This window comes from Leptopilina heterotoma, unplaced genomic scaffold (genome assembly GCF_015476425.1).
Source record: "Leptopilina heterotoma isolate Lh14 unplaced genomic scaffold, ASM1547642v1 Lhet_276, whole genome shotgun sequence".
NCBI classification, from domain to species: Eukaryota; Metazoa; Arthropoda; class Insecta; order Hymenoptera; family Figitidae; genus Leptopilina; species Leptopilina heterotoma.
The window spans coordinates 76,850-97,740 of NW_025110985.1; the positions used below are offsets into that span (position 1 = coordinate 76,850).

The 20,891-nt window shown below is 25.3% G+C and overlaps 1 protein-coding gene across 1 annotated transcript; it reads left to right on the forward strand.

Moving 5' to 3' along the window:
- The first annotated feature begins 19,008 nt into the window (after positions 1–19,008).
- LOC122504046 lies at positions 19,009–20,627 on the forward strand. Its single transcript, XM_043614927.1, has 3 exons — positions 19,009–19,941; positions 20,024–20,248; positions 20,321–20,627. The coding sequence occupies exons 1-3, from the start codon at positions 19,009–19,011 to the stop codon at positions 20,579–20,581; spliced, it is 1,419 nt and encodes a 472-aa protein (XP_043470862.1). The 3' UTR covers positions 20,582–20,627.
- The last annotated feature ends 264 nt before the right edge of the window (positions 20,628–20,891 follow it).

Consider the following 20,891-nt stretch of genomic DNA (forward strand, 5'->3'; position numbering starts at 1 on the left):
CTCATATTTATTTAATTTTGTCAAATAAAATTTATAAATTTTTGTAAAAATGTCGAAAAAACGTTCAAATGAAAATTCCAGTCGAAATGATCAGAAAAAGATAAAAATCGATGAGAAAATAAAATTTACATCATCTCAAGTTCTAAAAGAAAAAATTAAAATTGGAGATAAATTTGTGTAAGTTAAAAGCTCATTACGTTCCTTACAATGTTTTTTTTTCTTACAATGAAAAATTATATTATATTTTGAAATTTGAATATCCATAAATTTTTTTTACAATACAAAATTAGAACAAATTTATTTTATAACCAATTTATAAAAAATAACCTCTACTTATACAAAACTTTTAATTGTTAATAATTTCACTTTTTACTCAATGTACTTTTTTAAATAAATTAATTTTTTTTAGTATTAATCTCATTTTTTGACACTCTTTTAAAAAATATAGTTCAATCATTGGATATGTGGAATTTGTGGAGGAGATAAAAAATATTAATTCCAACATTACAAATAAAGATGGTTCACAAGGATACAAACTGTTCAAATTTATAGTAAATAATAATGATAATTGTCGGATTTCTTGTATCGCTTGGAATAAAAATGCTGAGAAATTTTCTAATATTATTCAAGAAAATCAGGTAAAACCATTTTATAGTTTACTATAAAAATAATTACAGTAAATTAAAATTACACTAAAGTTAATTTACTTAAAAAAAAGTAACCTATATTATAACCTATAAGTAGAAATTCGTATATTCTAATTAATTTAAATTTTTACAATTCAAATAAAAATTCTAATTTATTGAAGAAAATTCTTCTTCAAAATTTAATTTAAATTTAAATTTAAATTTTTACAATTCAAATAAAAAATTTTATTTTATTGAAGAAAATTCTTCTGCAAAATTTAATTGCCAAAGAAAGTTCAAATTTCAACGATGGGAATATGAGTTATGAATTATTGTTACACAATTTTACAAAATATAACACGTTTGGAACTTTCGAAATTTTAAAAGAACAAAAAGAAATTAAAGAAACTCCATTTACTAAAGAAAGTATTTTAGAAAATACTGGATTCGTTAGTAAGTTTTCTAAATCATTACAATTGACATTTTATAAACTTCTTTAAATGTAAAACTTACATTTTACATTTCTTAAAATACTTAATTTATTTAATTATAATTAAAAATAGAAATTGAAGGATACTTAAGAGATGAATTTATTCCCATTAAAATAAATTCTCATCAATACGTTGGAAGTTTTACAAATGGAGAAAACAAAATCATTATAAATATTAAAAATTTCTCTGTAAATTCAAATTTCGTTCAAGGACAAAAATTGGAAATTATTGGTCAATTATTTAAAAATGGTATACTTTAAGCATTGAATTAAATATACTTAAATAATGATAAAGTATTCGTAAATATATAATTTAATATCCAGATGACAATAGTATTGGAATACAACTACAAAATAATAGTCAAATTAAGATTCTAAAAGAGATATCAGCAGATATAGAATTTCTGATAAATGGAGGAGAATTAATTTACGCAAATAAGAAAAATACAGAATAATAAGTATTTTCTTTATTGATATGTATTTATAAATAATGATAAAAATTTATATACATTTTTTAGGTTTCATAGATTTTCAAACTTTTTGGTAAAATTTTCTTCATTCTGTTCTATAAAATTTTTTACAAATTTTACTAATCCTTTTTTACAGATTTTGAGATGCGATTTTGGTTACTTCCACGTAGTGCATCTTGGAAACAATTTCATTAAAAAATTTTTTTTAAATAAGTTGATATAAATTTTTCTGTAATGTTGAACATTTAATTACATTTTAATGAAATTGGCTAAAAACCAAAACATTAATTTACATTTCTTACACAATGGTTTTTAGGTGAAAAAACCCCATCATCATCTTCTAACCTTTGACAATAATTTGACCGTTGACCTAATCTTGACAGAATTTTGAGAAGCGGTTAAATAGGGAAAGCGGAGGGTTATATAAGGGAAATGAGGGAAGAGGGGGGTGGTATAAAGGGTAATAAGGGAAATGGAGAAGAGGGGGCCATGTAAGAAGGGTGTAAAGAGGGGTGGTAGATAGGGGGTATATGAGAAGGGGGTAAATATGGGATTGTAGAATGGGGGTAAAAAGAGGGAGAGGGGGTATAGAGGGGTAAAGAGGGTGAGAGGGGGTAAATAGGTAGTAAAGGGGGGAGAGGGGGGTTAGAATTGGGTAAAAGGCGGAGAGGGGTAAAGAGGGTGAGAGGGGGTAAGGAAGATAGAAATATCCGCCATTTTAAATTTTGCAATTTCGACTTCAGATTCGTAATCAGCGACCCCAAAAACCCCCGAGTGACAAGTTTCATATAAATCCCATTATTTTTTATTTTTTCGTCCGCCATATTGGATCCGCCATTTTGAATTTTGCAATTTTGACTTCAGATTCGTAATCAGCGACCCCAAAAACCATTATATACCAAGTGTGGTTGAAATCGAATCGGTGGAAATAATTCGGGCTTTAAAGGGTTAAGGAATTTACAGGATGGTCATAAGTTTCAGTTTATTAATTTCCCTGACAATTTAGTGACATTAAAATTATTTTTCCTGACAGTACTCTTTTTCTATTAGGAAAGTATGAAAAGTTTATGGAAAATGAGTAAAATTTATGAATTTTGTTAATTTCAAAAAAATTACAATTATAACTCTTCGTGAATTTAATTATTTTCTACAATGTTCAAATAGATTTCATCTCTGAATCAATTAATTGAAATAATTTTCCAAAAGTTCTTCTAGAATTCAATTACTTAAATACAAAAAAACTCAATTTTTTATAACAAATATTCTAACTCTTCATAGTTTCTTCTTAAGTTAATAAGATATAATATTTTCAAAAAACTATAATAAAGAAATTCTCACAATTAATTTTTTAAAAATAATTTTAAATAATTTTTGAAGGATAATAGTTTTTCGAATTTAAAAATTTGCAAACAATTAGAATTAGGTAACATCTTTTAAAAATAATTGAATTTTTAAAAAATATTAATAAAAAAGATCAAATTTTTGAAGAATTTTAATTATAAACAGGACCATGGTTTCTCAAGAATTTTAATAAGCCTAAAAAGTAAATTATAATGTATTTTTATTTACATTGTTTGAAGATAGTTGAATTTAAAAAAAAAATATAAACCAATTCTAATAATTAGATTTTAAAAATATTTTAATGTAATTTTTACAAAATAATTGAATCTCTCAGAAGAATTTTTGTTTAATTTAAAAATTTTTAAAAACTGTTACATACTTTGATGAATTTTAATTAAAAATTTTGAACATGATTGTTTTTTACAAAATGTTAAAAATAATTCTAAAATGTTGTAATTTTTGCATTTATTTAGATTTTTAAAAATATGTTTTTAAAAAAAATACTGAAAATATTGAATTTAAAAAAGTAAAAGCTAATTTTTATTTATTTTCAATTTTACATTTAACAATTTTTCTTAACACTTTTGAAAATTCAATTTTTTAAAAAATTTTCAATTAAAATTCTTTAAAAATTGATTTTATAAAACTGTAACAAAATATTTTAAAAAGTTAATTATTTTCAATTAAATTTTACATAATTTTAACTGTTCGAAAAGACTTTTCTTATACATATATTTCAAAACTTTAATTATGTTAAAAGATTATTCTAAAACAATGTTTGAAATATTTGTTTATAGTTATTTTTCGTATAATAAATATCTCAATAAGTTGCACTTTTTTAATGTTTGAATGAAAAGTAGAAAAAAAAGTTGTAATTTTTGAAAATAAGGCGAAAAAGCTTCAATTTTCTTAATACTACTGATAAAAAATTTATTTCCCTGAATTTACTGACATGTGGCCACCCTAAATTTGGTTAAAATTTTATACAAATTTAAAAATACGGACTTTACGAACGAAAAAATATAAAATTTCGGACTAATTTCTGACAAAAATTTAACAAGTCTGAGTCAAATAAGAGAAAATTTAACTAAAGAACTATAAATTTAATTTTATTATGACTATAAAACATAAAGATATCGACAACTTCGACTTGATGATTGAGAGTGATAAATTTCTTAATGTTTTATAATAATTAAAGATGGTAAATTGATAAAATTGTTAATAATGAAATTCCTGTGAAATTTTTATTTTTTTCTTAAAATAATTTAAAGTTTGTATACAATTTTATTAAATTTTTTTTAAATAATTGAGGAAAAATTTATGAAAATAGTACATATTAAAACTCATTGCATTGAGAAAAATTTTTGAAAATAATTGAAATTTTAACCAAAAATGGTATTCAAATTTTTGAAAATAATTTAATTTTGGAGAAGAATTTCTTTCTTTCTAATAATAATTAAAATTTTGACGAGAATTTTTGAAAAAATTTTAAACAGAATTGAATTTTGACGAAGAATTTTATTGCTCTTGAAAACAAAATAAAATCATCCAAATTGTATCGTCAAATTTAATAAATTTTCGTCTTTTCTCAATCAAATTACGGACTTTAGAGACCATTTAAAAAAAACTGACTTTTACGGATTTTTACGGGAATTACGTACTTTACTTACATAAAGCGGTTGTTGCATTGGCTGATGTTGCATCAGCGGAGGTTGAATCGGCGGAGGTTGGATCGGCGGAGGTTGAATCGGCGGAGGTTGAATCGGCGGAGGTTGGATCGGCGGAGGTTGAATCGGCGGAGGTTGCATATGCATTAACGATTGTTGATGCATATAAGACTGCTGTTGCTGCTGCAGTAAGGACTGCAGTTGCTGTTGCAACTGTAAATTTTGCTGTTGTTGAATTCGCAACTGCTGCTGCAAATGCTGCTGTTGGTCCTGCGGCTGTTGTGGAGGGTGCTGCTGGATCGAAGGCTGTGCTTGTGGCGGTTGTGTGTGTGGAGGCTGCTGTTGCAGCATCATCTGATGTACCTGCTGCTGTTGCAACGGCGGTTGATGTACTTGCTGCTGCTGTTGCGGCGGCTGATGTACCTGCTGTTGCTCTTGCAGTGGCGGCTGATGTACCTGCTGCTGTTGCGGTGGCTGATGCACCTGCTGCTGTTGTTGCAGTGGTGGCTGATGTACCTGCTGCTGTTGTTGCAGTGGTGGCTGATGTATCTGCTGCTGTTGTTGCAGTGGCGGCTGATGTACTTGCTGCTGCTATTGCGGTGGCTGATGTACCTGCTGCTGTTGTTGCAGTGGCGGCTGATGTACTTGCTGCTGCTGTTGCGGTGGCTGATGTACCTGCTGCTGCTGCATTCTTCCATTAGCCATCTGAAATAATTTTATTATTCATAAAAGAATTTAAATATTTATAAAAATAATTGAATTTCTAATAATTTTTTTTACTCATGAAAAGAATTAAATTCCTACGATGATGTTTACAAGAATTTTTATATAAATAATTAAATTCTATTTGGAAATTTTATGAAAATAGTGGATATCAAAATTGCGAAAAGTTTTTAAAAATAATTAAATTTTACAAACAATTCTATTACAATTTTTGACGATAATTCAATGTTTATATGATATTTTATTAAAATTTTCAAAAATAATTGAACAAAAAAAACATTTTACTATTCATGCACGGAAAAAAAAGAATAGTTGGAGCAACCATTTAATATTGATAAATACGGCCCAACAATTTTATATGGTTGCCACATCCATACCTCCGGTTGACACAACTATTATATGGTTGGTGGAACCATACCTCTGGTTGACACATCAATGTAATGGAAATTTTTAAATATTGATGTGTCAACCAGAGGTATGGTTCCACCAACCATATAATAGTTGTGTCAACCGGAGGTATGGATGTGGCAACCATATAAAATTGTTGGGCCGTATTTATCAATATTAAATGGTTGCTCCAACTATTCTTTTTTTCCGTGTGAAAATAATTTAATTCTTGCTAACGATTTTATAAGAAAATTTTTAAATAATTGAATTTCCAAGATGAAAAATTATTACTTTTAAAAATAATTGTATTCTTCTGATGAATATTATTATTTATGAAAAAAATAGAATTTTGCAAAGAATTTTGTTAATATTCCTCAAAATAATTGAATTTTCGGGAAAAATTTTCTTACTTATCGACATTATTTAATTTTTTTAAAGAATTATTTATGTACATGATTGAATTCTTGGGAAGAATTTTATTAAAATTTAAGAATAATTGAATTATTTCAGAAAAATTTAATTAAAATTGTTTTTAAAATAATTAATTTCTTTCAAACATTCTTATTAAAATATTTTAAAATTATTTAAAAGAACATTTTTTAAATAATAGATTTTCTCGAGAAATTGAAATTGATTTTTTAAGAACAATTACATTTTTTGCGCAATTCCTGTAAAATTGTATTAAAAAAATTAAATCCTGCAAGAAATTTTATTATTTGTGAAAATAATTGAATAGTTGCTAAGAATGTAATTAAAATTTTCAAAAATAATTGAATTCTTAAAAAAGATTTTATTATTTATAAAAAAATAATTGAATTCTTGCTAACGATTTTTAGGGCTCGAAGCAGTGAAAGTATTTAAAAATACGGACTTCACGGACCAAAAATTAAAAATTACGGACCATTTACTGACTAACTGACAAAAAAAGAATCAGATCGAATCAAATAAGAGAACATTTTACTTAAAACTAGAAATTCAATTTTTCATAAATATAAAACATGAAGAAATCGATAATTCGAAGTCATCGATTTCTTCATGTTTTACAATAATTAATATCATTATCAATTCAATTATTATTTTAAAGAATTTTTATCTACAATTCTTCTTTTTATCGATTATTTTTAATAATTTTCGAAAAAGTTCTTTGACAATTTTCAAATTCATTTCTTTACAATATTCAATTTTACGAAATTTCAATTACTCGTAAATTCTTTAATTAAATAAATATTATAAAATAGAAACTAAAAATAATATTAAAACAATTCAATTAAACTTTTTCAAAAAAATTAAAAACAAAATTCAATTATTTTTTTAAAATTCACGCTCTATTGCATTTAATATTCAATTATTATCTAAAATTTTAACTGAAATTCATCAAGTTGAAGTCCACAACGTTGATAAACGAAAAAAAAAATTGTTCACTTAGTAAATTAATTAAAAATGACGCAGCAATATTGACCAAAAAATTTTTAGAAAAAAAGCTTGATGTTTATATTTTGATAATAATTACTTTACAATTAAATATTAAATTAAAAATAATACATGAATGCATTAAATATATCTTTTTTCGTTGATAAACGTTGTGAACTTCAACTTCGTCTGAAATTCATTTTTATAAAATGAAAATCAATTTTTATTAGAAAATTCTTCTAGAATTCAATTATTTAAATACAAATAAAATGCAAATAAATAATTTATTGAATAATTGAACGTTTCTTGAAATTAAATTTCCATTAAAAATTTTTATCAACAAATTTTCAAATAATTGAATTCTATTAACGAATTTAAAAAAACATTTTAAGAATAATTATGTAAATTTTTCGAAAAATTCGATTAAAATTGTATTAAAAATAAATAAAATAACTGAAATTCTGCATTGAATTTTATTATTTATGAAAATAATTGAATTCTTGCGAAGAATTTTATTAAAATTTTCAAAAATAATTAAATTCTTGTAAGAAATTAACAAAAATTCAATTATTTTAAAAAATTTTAATAAAATTCTTGGCATAAATTAAAAATAACAAAATGTCTCGATAAAATTCAATTATTTTAAAAATTTTAATGAAATTCTTCGAAAGAATTCAATTATTATAATATAAAATTTTAATTGAAATCTATTTTTAAATCAATGTTTATGAGAAAATTCTATCACAATTCAATTATTTAAACACAACACTAAATAATTTATTGAATAATTGAATGTTTCTTAGGATTCAATGCCTATTACAAATTTTATCAACAAATTTTTAAATAATTTAATTCTTTGGACGAATTAGAATAAAAATTCTAAGAATTTTTTCGAGGAATTCGATTGAAATTCTATTGAAAAAAATTGAATTTCTAAGAAGAATTTTATTTTTTACAAAAATAATTTAATCCCCGTAAAAATTTTATTATTTGTGAAGATAGTTGAATGATTGCGAAGAAATTTTATTAAATTTTTTTTTAATAATTACATTCTTTTGGTAAATTTTATGAAAAAAGTAGATATTTAACAATATTTAATTTTTGCGAAGAATATTATTACTTTTGAAAATAGTTGAAATTTTGCAATGGATTTTATTAAAACTTTTGAAAATAATTGAATTTTATTCCTTTAGAAAATAATTGAATTCGTGTGATAAATATTGTTAATTATGAAAATAATTGAAATTTTGTAATGAATATTTAATAAAAATTTGGAAAATAATTGAATTTTGCTCTTTATTTATAAAGATAATTGAGATAATGACCATTTTTTTTAGATTTTTTGAAAGTAATTGAATTTCGGAGAAGAATTTTAATATTTCTAGATAATTGAAATTTTGACGAGAATTTAAAAAAAATTTGAAGATAATAATTGAATTTTTGAGAAGAATTTAATAAAAATTTTCAATAATAATTGAATTTCTGAGAAGAGTTTTATGTTTAAAAAGAATAGAATTTATGAAAATAATAGTAAACAAACTTACCTTTGGTGCTTTTTTCTCTTCTTTCTCGGTATTATTTGTAGTAGTTGTTGTCGCCTTCCTCTTCCCTACTCTTCCTTTATTGGCCATAAACGTCTGAAAAAAAGAATTTAATTTATATTCAAAATAATTTGATGCTTCTTAAAATTTAATTTTTATGAAGAATTTTATTAACAACTTTTGAAAATGATTAATTTCTTTCAATGAATTTAATATTAAAATTTTACTGAAATTTATTATATTAAAGAATTTTATAACAATTTTTGAAAATAATTTTTAAAACTTTTTCAAGAACTTTATTTAAATTTTTAAAAAGAATTAAATTTATGAGAAGAATTTTATTTAAATGAGTCAAAACTGTTATACCTATTAACAATTCTGTACAATTGTACTTACCCTTTTTTCAATCGAGCAAATCAGCCCACGAAACAGCAGCAACAAATTTTCTGGTTCAACGCACTAAACGCAACTAAACTGAAATTCGGAAATTTGCAAATAGACGCCTGGAAATCTAAATCGTCAGGTGTCAATGGAAGGGGTAATTCTTCCGACCACCAATCGTTGCGAGTCTTTAGGGACCACTAACAAATCACGCGCATGTCTTTTGAGAAAATTCAAATTATTCTCCCAAAATTCCCCAGCCGCGTGGTATGGGAATTTTGTGTATTTCTGGAACCGACCGTTACTTTGACCTTGCTCTAGTGTTTTGATACGATAAAAATAAAAAGGTTGTATACAAAACAAACATCAGGGCTGTATATAGCGATAACTATTTTAATTTAAATATTTATTTATTTGTTTATACACCTGTCTTCAACGGATCACTTTAAAAAAATAATTTTGTTTTTCAAATAAAATAATTCTATTACTCTTCGTAGATGAAAAAAAGACCCTGAAAATTTTATAACAAAAAAAATTTTGGTTAATATTATTAACAATTTAGTTTTTTGTAGTCTTAAATAAAAAATTTTTATTTTTAAAGAATAAAAAAGTGTAATTATTCTGAACAATTTAATTTCAATTTTTCAAAAAAATCAATTACTTAAAGAAAGGTTTTTTCATAATTCTTTAGACAAATATAAATATTTACAAAAATATAAGAATATTTCACAGGAATTCAATTATTTTCTAATATTTTAATAAAATTTATCGAAAGAAATGGATGATTTTAAATATAATTATGATTCAATTTGTTTGAAATAATTCAATTATTCTTTCAGGTTCTTCCAAAGAACACTATTATTTACATAAATAATTCTTTGAACAATTAAATTATGTCGATAGTTAACAAAATTATTCCTAAAAATTCAATTTTTTGAGGCATTTTAATAAAATTCGTTGAAAAATTCAATTACTTTCATAAACAACAATATTCATCACCAGAATCAAATTATTTTGAAAAGTAATAAGATTCTTTGTAGAAATTCAATATTATCAAAATTTTCTCTTCAATTTTTATCAAGATTTTAATTAAATTTTCTGAGTAAATATAGTAAAATAATTCGGAGAAATTCAATTGTTTAATAAATTCTTCTTGAAAGTTCTATTATTTCCAGAAATAATAAAAATTTCGCGGGAATTCAATTATTTTCATTAAAATTACTGAAAAAAATTCAATTGCTTTATTTTCAAAATTGTTTTAAAAAGGTTCTAAATAAAAATTAAATTATTATTCAGATAATGAAATTCTTTGCAAGAATTCAATCAATTTTAATAAAATATCTCGAAAACATTCAATTCTTTTTAGAAATAATAAAATTCTTGGCAATATTTCCATTATTTTAAAAAATTCTTTCAAAAAAATTATATTCTCTCCAAGTATAATGAAAATTTCACAGAAATTTAATTATTTCCAGGGATAATGAAAATTTCACTAAAATACAATTTCTTACAAAATAATTGGCATTATTTTTTATGAAAAAAATTAATTATTTAAACATATTTTATAAAATTTCCAATTTTCCTTTCTAAAAAAAGATAAAGCTTGGGCTGTTTTCGGCGTTCACTAGGTCATAATACCAAGTTACTTCCCATTTCATAGTTCCAACAGAATTTTAATAAATATTTTTACTGATTGAACTTTCACTACCTCGATGTTAACACCGGGTGAACGCCGAAAACAGCCTTGAAATGACTTGAGACACCTGATTGGCCAAGGTGAAAAGATGGCCGCATATGGCGCGCTCATTCAAAATTTAAAAATAAAGAACTTCAATTACTTCTCCTTATTTTGTTTCATTTTACATTTCACATTTTTTAATAAAAAATAATAATTATCTAAAAAATTATTTTTACATTTTAAAAGAATGAACAATATAATTATTTTATTTGACATTTTAAAATAATAATTATTATCCTTTTACATTAAAAATTAAATTATTTGTTATTTTAAAATTAAAAAATAATGATAATTAACCTTTCTAAAAAAACATTACTTTATTTTACTCACAAAAAAACAACAATATTCTTCACCAGAATTAAATTATTTTCAAAAGTAATAAGATTCTTTGTAGAAATTCAGTATTTTCAAAAGTAATAAGATTCTTTGTAGAAATTCAATATTTTCAAAATTTTCTTTTCAATTTTCATTAAGATTTCAATTGAATTATCTGAGTAAATATAGTAAAATAATTCGTAGAAATTCAATTGTTTAATAAATTCTTCTTAAAAGTACCATTATTCCCAAAAATAGTAAAAATTTCACAGAAATTCAATAGATTCTAAAAAAAATTCAATTAGTATAAAGATAATAAAATTCTTCGCAAGAATTCAATCAATTTCAATAAAAAATTTCTCAAACAAATTCATCTCTTTTTAGAAGTAATATAAAATTCTTGGTAATACAATTGCAATTATTTTTTAAAATTGTTGTGAAAAAGTTAAATTATTTCCATATATAATAAAAATTTTACAAGAATTCAATTATTTACAAAGTAATTGGCATTAATATTGTTATGAAAAAAATCAATTATTCAAACATATTCTATAAAATTCTTCGCTTCAATTTCATTATTTTTATAAATTATATAATTTCTTAAAGGGGTTCAAGTATTTTCATAAATATCAAAATTCGTTATAGAAATTTAATATCAATTATTTTTTATACAATTTTAATCGAATTTTTCGTAAATTGTAATTATTTTTAAAAATTTTATTAAAATTCGTCAAAAGAATTCAATTGTTTCGATATATAAACAAAATTATTCCCAAAATTCAATTTTCTTGAGGCTTTTCAAAAAATTCTAATAAAATCATTCGCAAGAATTCAATTATTTTAGTAAATTGTAATATTGTATTACATAAAATTCTTTGAAACTATTCAATTACTTTCGTAAAAAATATAAAATTCATCGCAAGATTTCAATTATTTTTAGTAGAATTTTAAAGGAAATTATCGAGAAATTAATTATTATTAAAATTTGAATTTCAATTCCTCGAGATAAATAGTTATTTCAAAAATTTTTAAAAATCTTTTCGAAGAATTCGTTTATTTACAAAAATATTAAAATCTGTCAGACAATTTTAATTATTTTTAAATACCTATTTAAAAAAAATTATTCGAAAGAATTCAATTATTTTAAATACAATTTAAATTTAATTCCTTTGAAATAATTAAATTATTCTTTTAGTTTTTAATAAAATTCTTCCCAATAATTTAATCTTACAAAAATAATTCTTCGAAAGAATTAAATTATGTTGATAAGTAAGAAAATTATTCCCGAAAATTCAATTTTTTGAGTCAATTTTATATAATTAAGTTATTTTCATAAAAAAATATTCATCACAAGAATCCAATTGCTTTTAAATTTTAATTAAATTATTGTCAAATATTTTATTAGAATTCTTTGGAAAACAGCAATTGGAGGTTATGCAAAAGTATAAACAAATTTAAAGAAATGCAGAACCAGCCAACAAGTATTTTACTTTCAGTGGTTGGCAATTGCACACACACCTGCCAACCACTGAACGTAATACACTTGTTGTTTCGTTTCTCCTGCTTTGAATTTGTTTACTTTTACATAACCTCCAATTTCTGTTTTTACAAAAAAAAATTTAAATTAGGGGAGGGTGGTCCCATACCGACCCCCTAAAGTGCAAAGGCTAGAAATGTGCCAAAAATGTGTTTCTTTGTCTTCGTCAAAATTTTTTTGAGTAAAGGAACTATTTTTCAATGTTTTCTGACAATTGCCGATGTTTCTGATTGTCATTAATAAAAGATTTAAAGAAAAAGCGAAAATTTGCATTTTTAACTTTTTCAAAATGGGTGGTCCGAAACCGACCCCCCCATGGTCTGAAACCGACCCCCCATTTTTTTGGGGAAAATCTCAAGAATAATCAAGATATAAAATTTTGATAGTAATTAAAATAAAATTCAACAGTCTGTAATGAACTGTTAAATTATTTTGACTTCATTTAAATACATTTTTGGACCTTTTTCTGAACAAAAAGGTAAATAAATGAATCATTAGTAACTTTACTCTGACATTATTTATGTCTTTAAGTTATGTTGACATAGTTAAACTTGAATTAATATTATTACTTTATTTAAATAAATTTTAATGCCTTTTTTGAAATGATAATAAATATTAAATGTTAAACAGTGTCTAAATTTCCAATATAATAGCAGCAATGGTTTTGCCTGTTTTAATTTTCGCCCTATTTCTAGTAAAATATATACGAATTTTTTTATTAATTCTTTTTCGTTTTCGTACTTAACTGCTTTCAAAGATGTCGAAAAGCACAACTTTTCTTAATTCATATCGCCTTGTCGAGAACATTTCAGAACTGACAATGAATAAAATATTTAACCAAAAGAGAATTAAAGTTAAGTAATAGGTGCTGTGATTGTTAGTAAAATATTTTATAAATTCCTAAAAAATAAAAGTAAATATGCAAAACCTATCCTCACTTCATGTGAACAATAAGGAAGAAGAGAATAAACAATTACAATGTAAAAATAGGGGGGTCGGGTTGGGACCACCCCCACTATTTTCACAAAATGTTTTGCCAATCACTTATATCAATGGAATCAATTTAATTTAAATGTTGTGCGTTGAAGTTAAGGTCATACACAATCAAAATTAATTTCGTAAAAATTTTCCTGTATTCAAAAAACACTGTTAGCTCGAATTCCGTATAGGTCAAAAATTAATTTAAACAATGCTAAAATCTAATATTGCTAGAATCTTCAAAATAAAATCAAACGCATTGATAAAACCTGTGGCCCAGTTGTTGGTGTTGTGAAAGTGTTCGACTGATGGTACTGACGAATTTTTTAGTGGTACCATCTTTAAGAAACATGGGGGGGTCGGTATGGTACGAGGGGTCGGTATTGGACCACCCTCCCCTATAGAATTATGTTTGGAAATGTTATGAAAATAGTAGATATTAAAAATTATTGAATTACGCAAAGTTCTTAAAAATGATTAAATTTTACAAAGAATTGTATTAAAATGTTTAACAATAATGAAATACTGTGTTATTTATCGACATATAATTTGAATTCTTTCGAAGAATAATTTATATAAATAATTGAATTCTTTGAAAGAATTTTAAATTGATTTTTTGGAAGAATTGCAATTAATTTTTTTTAAACTGAATTCTCATAAAGAATTCAATTAAAAAATTTTTAAATTATTGAATTCTTTTGATGAATTGTAATAAGATTTTCAAAAATAATTACATTTTTAGAGGAATGCGATTAAAATTGTATTAAAAATAGTTAAAATTGAATTCCTAAAATTTATGGAAATAATTGAATCCCTTTAAGAAATTATATGTTTTATAAAAATAATTTTAATTTTACAAAGAATTTTATTAAAATTAATTGAATTCCTGCGAAGAATTATATTATCTTATTAATAGTAATTGAGTTTTTATTTAGAATCTTTTTGACACAATTTTGAAAATAAAGCAATTGCATTTTTTTTCAGTAATTTTATTAAAAAACCTTGAATTCATGTGAATTTTTTATTCTTTTTGAAAATAATGGAACTTTTATAAAGAATTTATTAAACAATTCAATTTCTACTAATTATTTTACTATAGTTACTTAGATAATTGAAATCTTTGTAAAAATTGAAAAAAAAAATTTAGAAATAATATTGAATTTCTGCAAAGAATTTTATTACTTTTGAAAATATATGGATTCTCGTGATAAATATCGTTGTTTGCGACAGTAATTATATTTTGCAAAGAATGTTATTAAAATGCCTGAAAAAAATTAAATTTTCGGGAATAATTTTGTTATTTATCGACATAATTTAATTCTTTCGAGGAATTCTTTTTTATAAATAATTGTATTCCTTTCAAGAATTTTTTAAGATCTAAAAGAATAATTGGATTATTTTAAACAAATTGAATTACAATTGCCCAGGTAAAAAAGTTCCCTGGGAATTAGACCGAGAAATTCCCGGGAGTCACACTCCAGAAATTCTTCGGACTCTCCCTAGAATCTTTCGGGAATGAAAAAACCAAAAGAAATTTTTTTTATTCATTTGTTTTTTTTACTCCAAGGAGAGTCTTTTGAATGAATCCCGGGAATTTCTCGGTCTATCCCGGGAACATTTTCATGTGGGTGTATTTTTAATCATTGATTTCTTTCGAACAATTTTATTAAAACATTAGATAATAATTAAATTCATGCGAGAAATTCTAATGTTTTTGTAAATATTTGTATTCTTCCAAAGAATTAAAAAAAAAACATTTTTTTAAATAATTGATTTTTTTGAGCAATTGAAATTAAATTTTTAAGAATAATTACACTTTTTGAGCAATTCCTGTAAAATCATATTAAAAATAATTGAAATCCTGCGATAAATTTAATTATTTATGAAAATAATTGAATAGTTGTTGAGAGTTTTAATAAAATTTTTAAAAATAATTAAATTATTGCAGGCTTCACAGTGCCCCTAAAAAGTATTTTAGGGGAAATAGAGGAATAAAAATTATAAAATAGGGGACAATAAAAATTGGTTAAATAAAGATAAAAATATAATTTATTTATACAGGGTTGCCACAAAAATTTTATTTTATTTTTCCTTGACTGTTCCCTGATTTCCAAGCACAACTTTAACTATTTTCCTGATCCTAAAGAATATTCTGATTCACTCTAAAAATTATTAGATAGGGGAGAGTGGGGCAAAATGGGGTAGGCGGGTCAAATGGGGTACCTCTGTTTTTCCATGATAGGTACTTTTAATTTTTTTTCCCTCGACATATATCATTCATGTTGATAAGAAACTGTTATTAATTATGAAGACACTCCAAAGAAATTTTTTTTTTGAAAGTTATACAACTTTTAAGTTTTAAGCAAAAAAAATATGAATTTTTTTCAAAATTAAAGTGCTCTCCAAACTTTTTGGGATAATGCATTTAATTTGGCAAGTGTGGGATCTTTTTCAGTACTTATTCTAGAGTAATTTTCAATAGAATAGATTGTTTAATTGTTTACAATAACTTGTAAACATTGCATTTTGTTTTAATATGCAGTGTGGGGCAGAATGGGGTACCTAAGTGTGGGGCATGCCGGAAGCTACGCCGTTTCATTAAAACTATTTAAAAACATTATATTATGCATATTTAAAGGTTTCCTGCAGAAGAATCGATATTTTTGCTTTGAGGCATTTATACTATCGATGTTTCATTACCGATATATCGATATTTTGCAATATCCATGTTTTTTTTGTTAAATTCTAATAAATATTACTTGTTTTTTCATAGTAATAAAGAATCCTACTTTTTGTTTGTATTTATAATCTCATACAACAAGAATTGAATGAATTTTGAAAAAATACTCAATGTTTTGTATAGTTATTTGATGCCACCCCATTTTGCCCCACGGGTGGGGCAAAATGGGATTTTAGCACTTTCTTAGAAAATACGATATAAGTTCTTTCAAAAATTTTTTTCTCCGCTATAATCATAATTTCCTCAAAGCTAAGTGTACAAAGAAGAATTCTGAAGTTTAGCTGAATCGATTTATTCGTTTGGTTCTCTGTAAACAGCCAATTTCAAAAAGGTACCCCATTTTGCCCCACTCTCCCCTACTCAAAATAATTTTGTACAAATTTCTTCAAAAGTAAAATTATTCGAAAACATCAATAGTTTTATTTAAAATAAATATTTAATAATAACTTTTTTTCATTGGAATTAAGATGTTCCAAAATTTCAAATTGAACAACTCATAAGAATATTATTATAAAGCATATAAAGAAATGGATCACTCCGAGTCGAAGACTCGGAATTATCCATTTCTTTGTGTTTTATAATAATTAAAGATGACCGACAAACAAAATCATTAGTTTCTTATTATAAGAATTGTTACGTCAAAAATAACGAGAAACCTTTTTAAATATACCTATCGTTCCTCGTTTTAAATTAGTTTCATAAATGAATCTAATTTGGGATGAGGATAAGTCAATGAGCCTACTAAATGTATTGAGAGAATAATTTATTTAAAAACCAACAAGAAAGAAAAGAGTTGTCAAAATTACAATGAGTACAAAAATTATAAATCTTACTTAAAGAATAACGATTACTGGTGGTGTGATGATAATCTGTTGTCCGATCTCAATGGTGTTGAGCGGTAGACGAAAAGGGGCCTTTTGTTTGTTGTCCTCAGTGGTTGGGTATTAGACCTCTTGTTTACACTAATGAGATAGTGTATTGTATTGTTAAAATATCTGGTTCCTTCCAGACGGTTGTCGCCTCTTGAGCAAATTTCGATAGTTCGAAATTTGGAATGTGTTGTTTCAATATTAGGTATTCGTTGATGGATGAGATTATTTCCAATTTAATATTTTTGGAAATTGTTTAAAATTTATACTTTGCAAATGTATTATAAGAGGTTGTTTAAAGTTCACTTCTTATTTAATACTTGGGGAAATTATTCACTTTTGACAATGTACGTTCAAAATAATACTTGGGGTTATACGTTTCACTTTCAAAGTTGTACTTTGAATTCACTTGTAAACTATGTGATGTTTACTTGTTGACTGAGCGATGTGTACTGGTTGATTCCCAAAAAATTACTCTCTGTTATCTGCAGAAATTGTATCCCTTTTATACGAAACTGTCTTCATTAATGTAATGCTTTGGAATCATTCAAGTGTGGAATTTAAGTTGCACGTGTCGATATTGGTCAGATTAAGTGGGGGTGTTGGGCGACGGCATTGCTGCTGCTAGACGGGGCGACTGTTGACTCTTCTTCTGTCGCACGTGTCGATATTGGTCGGATTTTAAGTGGGGGTGTTGGGCGACGGCATTGCTGCTGCTATACGGGGCGACTGTTGACTCTTCTTCTGTTTTTTAGTTGGGTTGAGGGGCGAGTCGCTCGTTGCCTTGTTTGTTTTTCTTCATGTGGCGAAGATTATTTGAAGGTCGTTTAACTGATGCACTATCGTTATTCTTTTTACATGATTTAAAATATTACTCATCTTTCTTGAATTCATTATACTTGCAAATTGTTTAGATACAAATGAGATATATAAAATATGCTAATTATAATGCAATGGTATGAAATACATAGAATAATAATATAACATATAAGAAAAATACAATATAAAAAATAGGAAATACATTCATAAGTATCGAAGTTAAATTAGGTATATTAACAAGAAGTTACGGACGTAACACCTACCCCCTTAGATTGAGCATGGGAGAGAAACGAAACATGCTCAAACTATTGTTACATTGATATTGTAGAGTAGATGCTATTACTTGTTCATGCATGTATTCTATGCATTCAAATAAGAATTTTTATTCAAACCTTTTTTTTATTTCGCTTTATTTTTATCTGAATTATAATAATTATTTTCCTTATTAATTTATTTTTTTGAAATATTGTATTCCATCCATTCTTGCATTCTTGAAGAAGTATTCATTCAAACCTTATTGTAGAGCACTAGATTTTTATTACAATAATTATATTTGTTATTAGTGTATGTTTTTTTTATTAATGTGCACGCATTCCATCCATTCTTTATGTTTTTTAACGTGTTTTTTCACGCTGAATCCAAAACTGTATTCAGATTCTTTCTAGCTATTATAGTTTAGGCAGAATCCAAAACTAATTTTTTATTGCAAGTTACAGAATTTGCAGGTCTACCTGCCTCAAATCTAGCATCCCTTGTTTGTTTGATCTTCGTTATCACTCTGAGGTACAACCCACATAACTATCTGAATTTCAATTGGTTTCCTAAGTTTTGGAAAATGGAAAATGGTAGGGATGTTGGGTAGGACTTTACTGTTCCTTCTATGTCTAAAATTCAGTTTCGTACAGTCTGTTTTCCTTAATTGGTCTTTTTCTTTTACGTTCGTGATACGCTAAGGAAAAAATTTCGGGAAAGAAAAATGTCTCGTTCTAATTGTGCTTCTGATTTAAACAACTTTTTGGATTCAGAATTCAAAGATGTAAATTATTTAGAAATTTTAAAAGATCTTACTGATGCGGATGTTGCTAGTGTTTTTGAAATTTGTGACATGGAACTAGATGAGGAGTGTACGTCTAGAAATATGGTATCTTCTACAAGTGTTAAGAGGAAATTAGATGACAATTTTGACGTGCCGGACAAGAAATTAAAATTAGAAGAAAATAGTGAAGTTGGAAAACTACCTGCTAAAAGTTTAATTATTCTTGATGCAGAAGAAAACAGTGAGGCTGCAAATGTGCCTGTAAAGGATTTAAATAACATTATTGAGATAGTGGAAAATACTGAAGTTGAAATTGTTCTTGGAAAAAATTTAAAAAACAGTGTTGACTCAGAAGAAAATAGTGAAGCTGAAAATGTACCTACTACACATTTAGAGGCTAATGTTGTGAATGTAGCTGTTGTAAGTGTAGAGGAACAGATTGATTCGGATAGTGTGTCTGTGGAAATTTTAAGCGATGACAATGATGTCACAAAAGAGGAGGACAATATTAACATTGAATATATACCTCCTGTTAAGATCGAAAATTATGTTATGACCAATAAATTGAAATTGGGAAGCATTTGGTTTTCATTATTCAATTCAAAGGATTCTTGTAATTCTATGGCTGTTTTTGAAGGACTGATTCTACCACTGAAGGAGTTTGACATTTGGAATCCAAGAGAGGGATGTTCCGCTCCGTTTGTCGTTTTTCATGATGGAAAACATTATATAGGAAGAGACTGGTGGACTTTACTACCTTGTGCTGATTTAATAAAATTTGCCATAATGCTACAGATAAATGTTCATGGACCTGATGGCATATTTTATTTGGAGGGAAGATATTTCATTTTTGAGTCCAACAGGATTAAAATTGTAAGTTACTTATTTTTATTTATTTACTATTAAAATATAATTTCTATTTGTTTACATACTTGGTATCTTGTTTATAACTTAGGTTGATAAAGAACTTATATCCTGGGAGGGAAATAAAAGAATTCTTAACAAGTTGCCGACAATTGAATACGAAGGTGTAACAATCATTTTGCCTGCTGAGTTTGCTGCGAAAAAGAATTCGATTATTAACGATCATAAATCTTTGTTGGACAAATGTTTTGATACTGGAGAAACCTTTGTTTTATATAACCGAAAAGTTAAATTTGTTGGTGACTCAATGATTCGAGTACGTATTTTATTATTGTGTCAAATGTATTCTTCTATTGTTTGAATTATTATTATTTTAATTTCTTTACAGGTGTGCGAATATGATCAATGGTTTAATGAGCAATTTCAGCCGTTAGGTTATAAGCAGAAGAGAACTTCGTTGAAAACTTTTCGTATGCGCATGGAACTTCCTATGGAGTGGAAACTGAATTTTTATTGTTCAATAGATGAAGGATTTTCTAGTCTAAAAAGGCACGTGTTGGAATCGACAGATCCTTTGGGGACTCCCTTCTTTGCTGGAGGTGTGAAATGGATGATAAATGGTCATCAGGTGAATCGTGTAAGTGTGTAAAATTTATTTTCTTATTTATTATTTGCATTTAACTAAAAAAAAAACTTGTGTTTGTTTGTTTCAGTATTTTGGACCTTGATAGTGACATGTCTTATTATAATTATTGTATATATAATAATAGAAAAAAAAAAGTTTTTAATGAAAAGAAAAATAAATCAAATTATAATATTCATTTTCTTTTATTGTTCTGTGTTTCTGTTTCCTTTTACTTCTTTCTCCATTAATTCTGTGCAAACCTCGTTTTTTACGTAATCACTCAGTAATTCATTTGTTTCTGTAATTCCAGTCTTTTTTGTCTTTAAATATAATA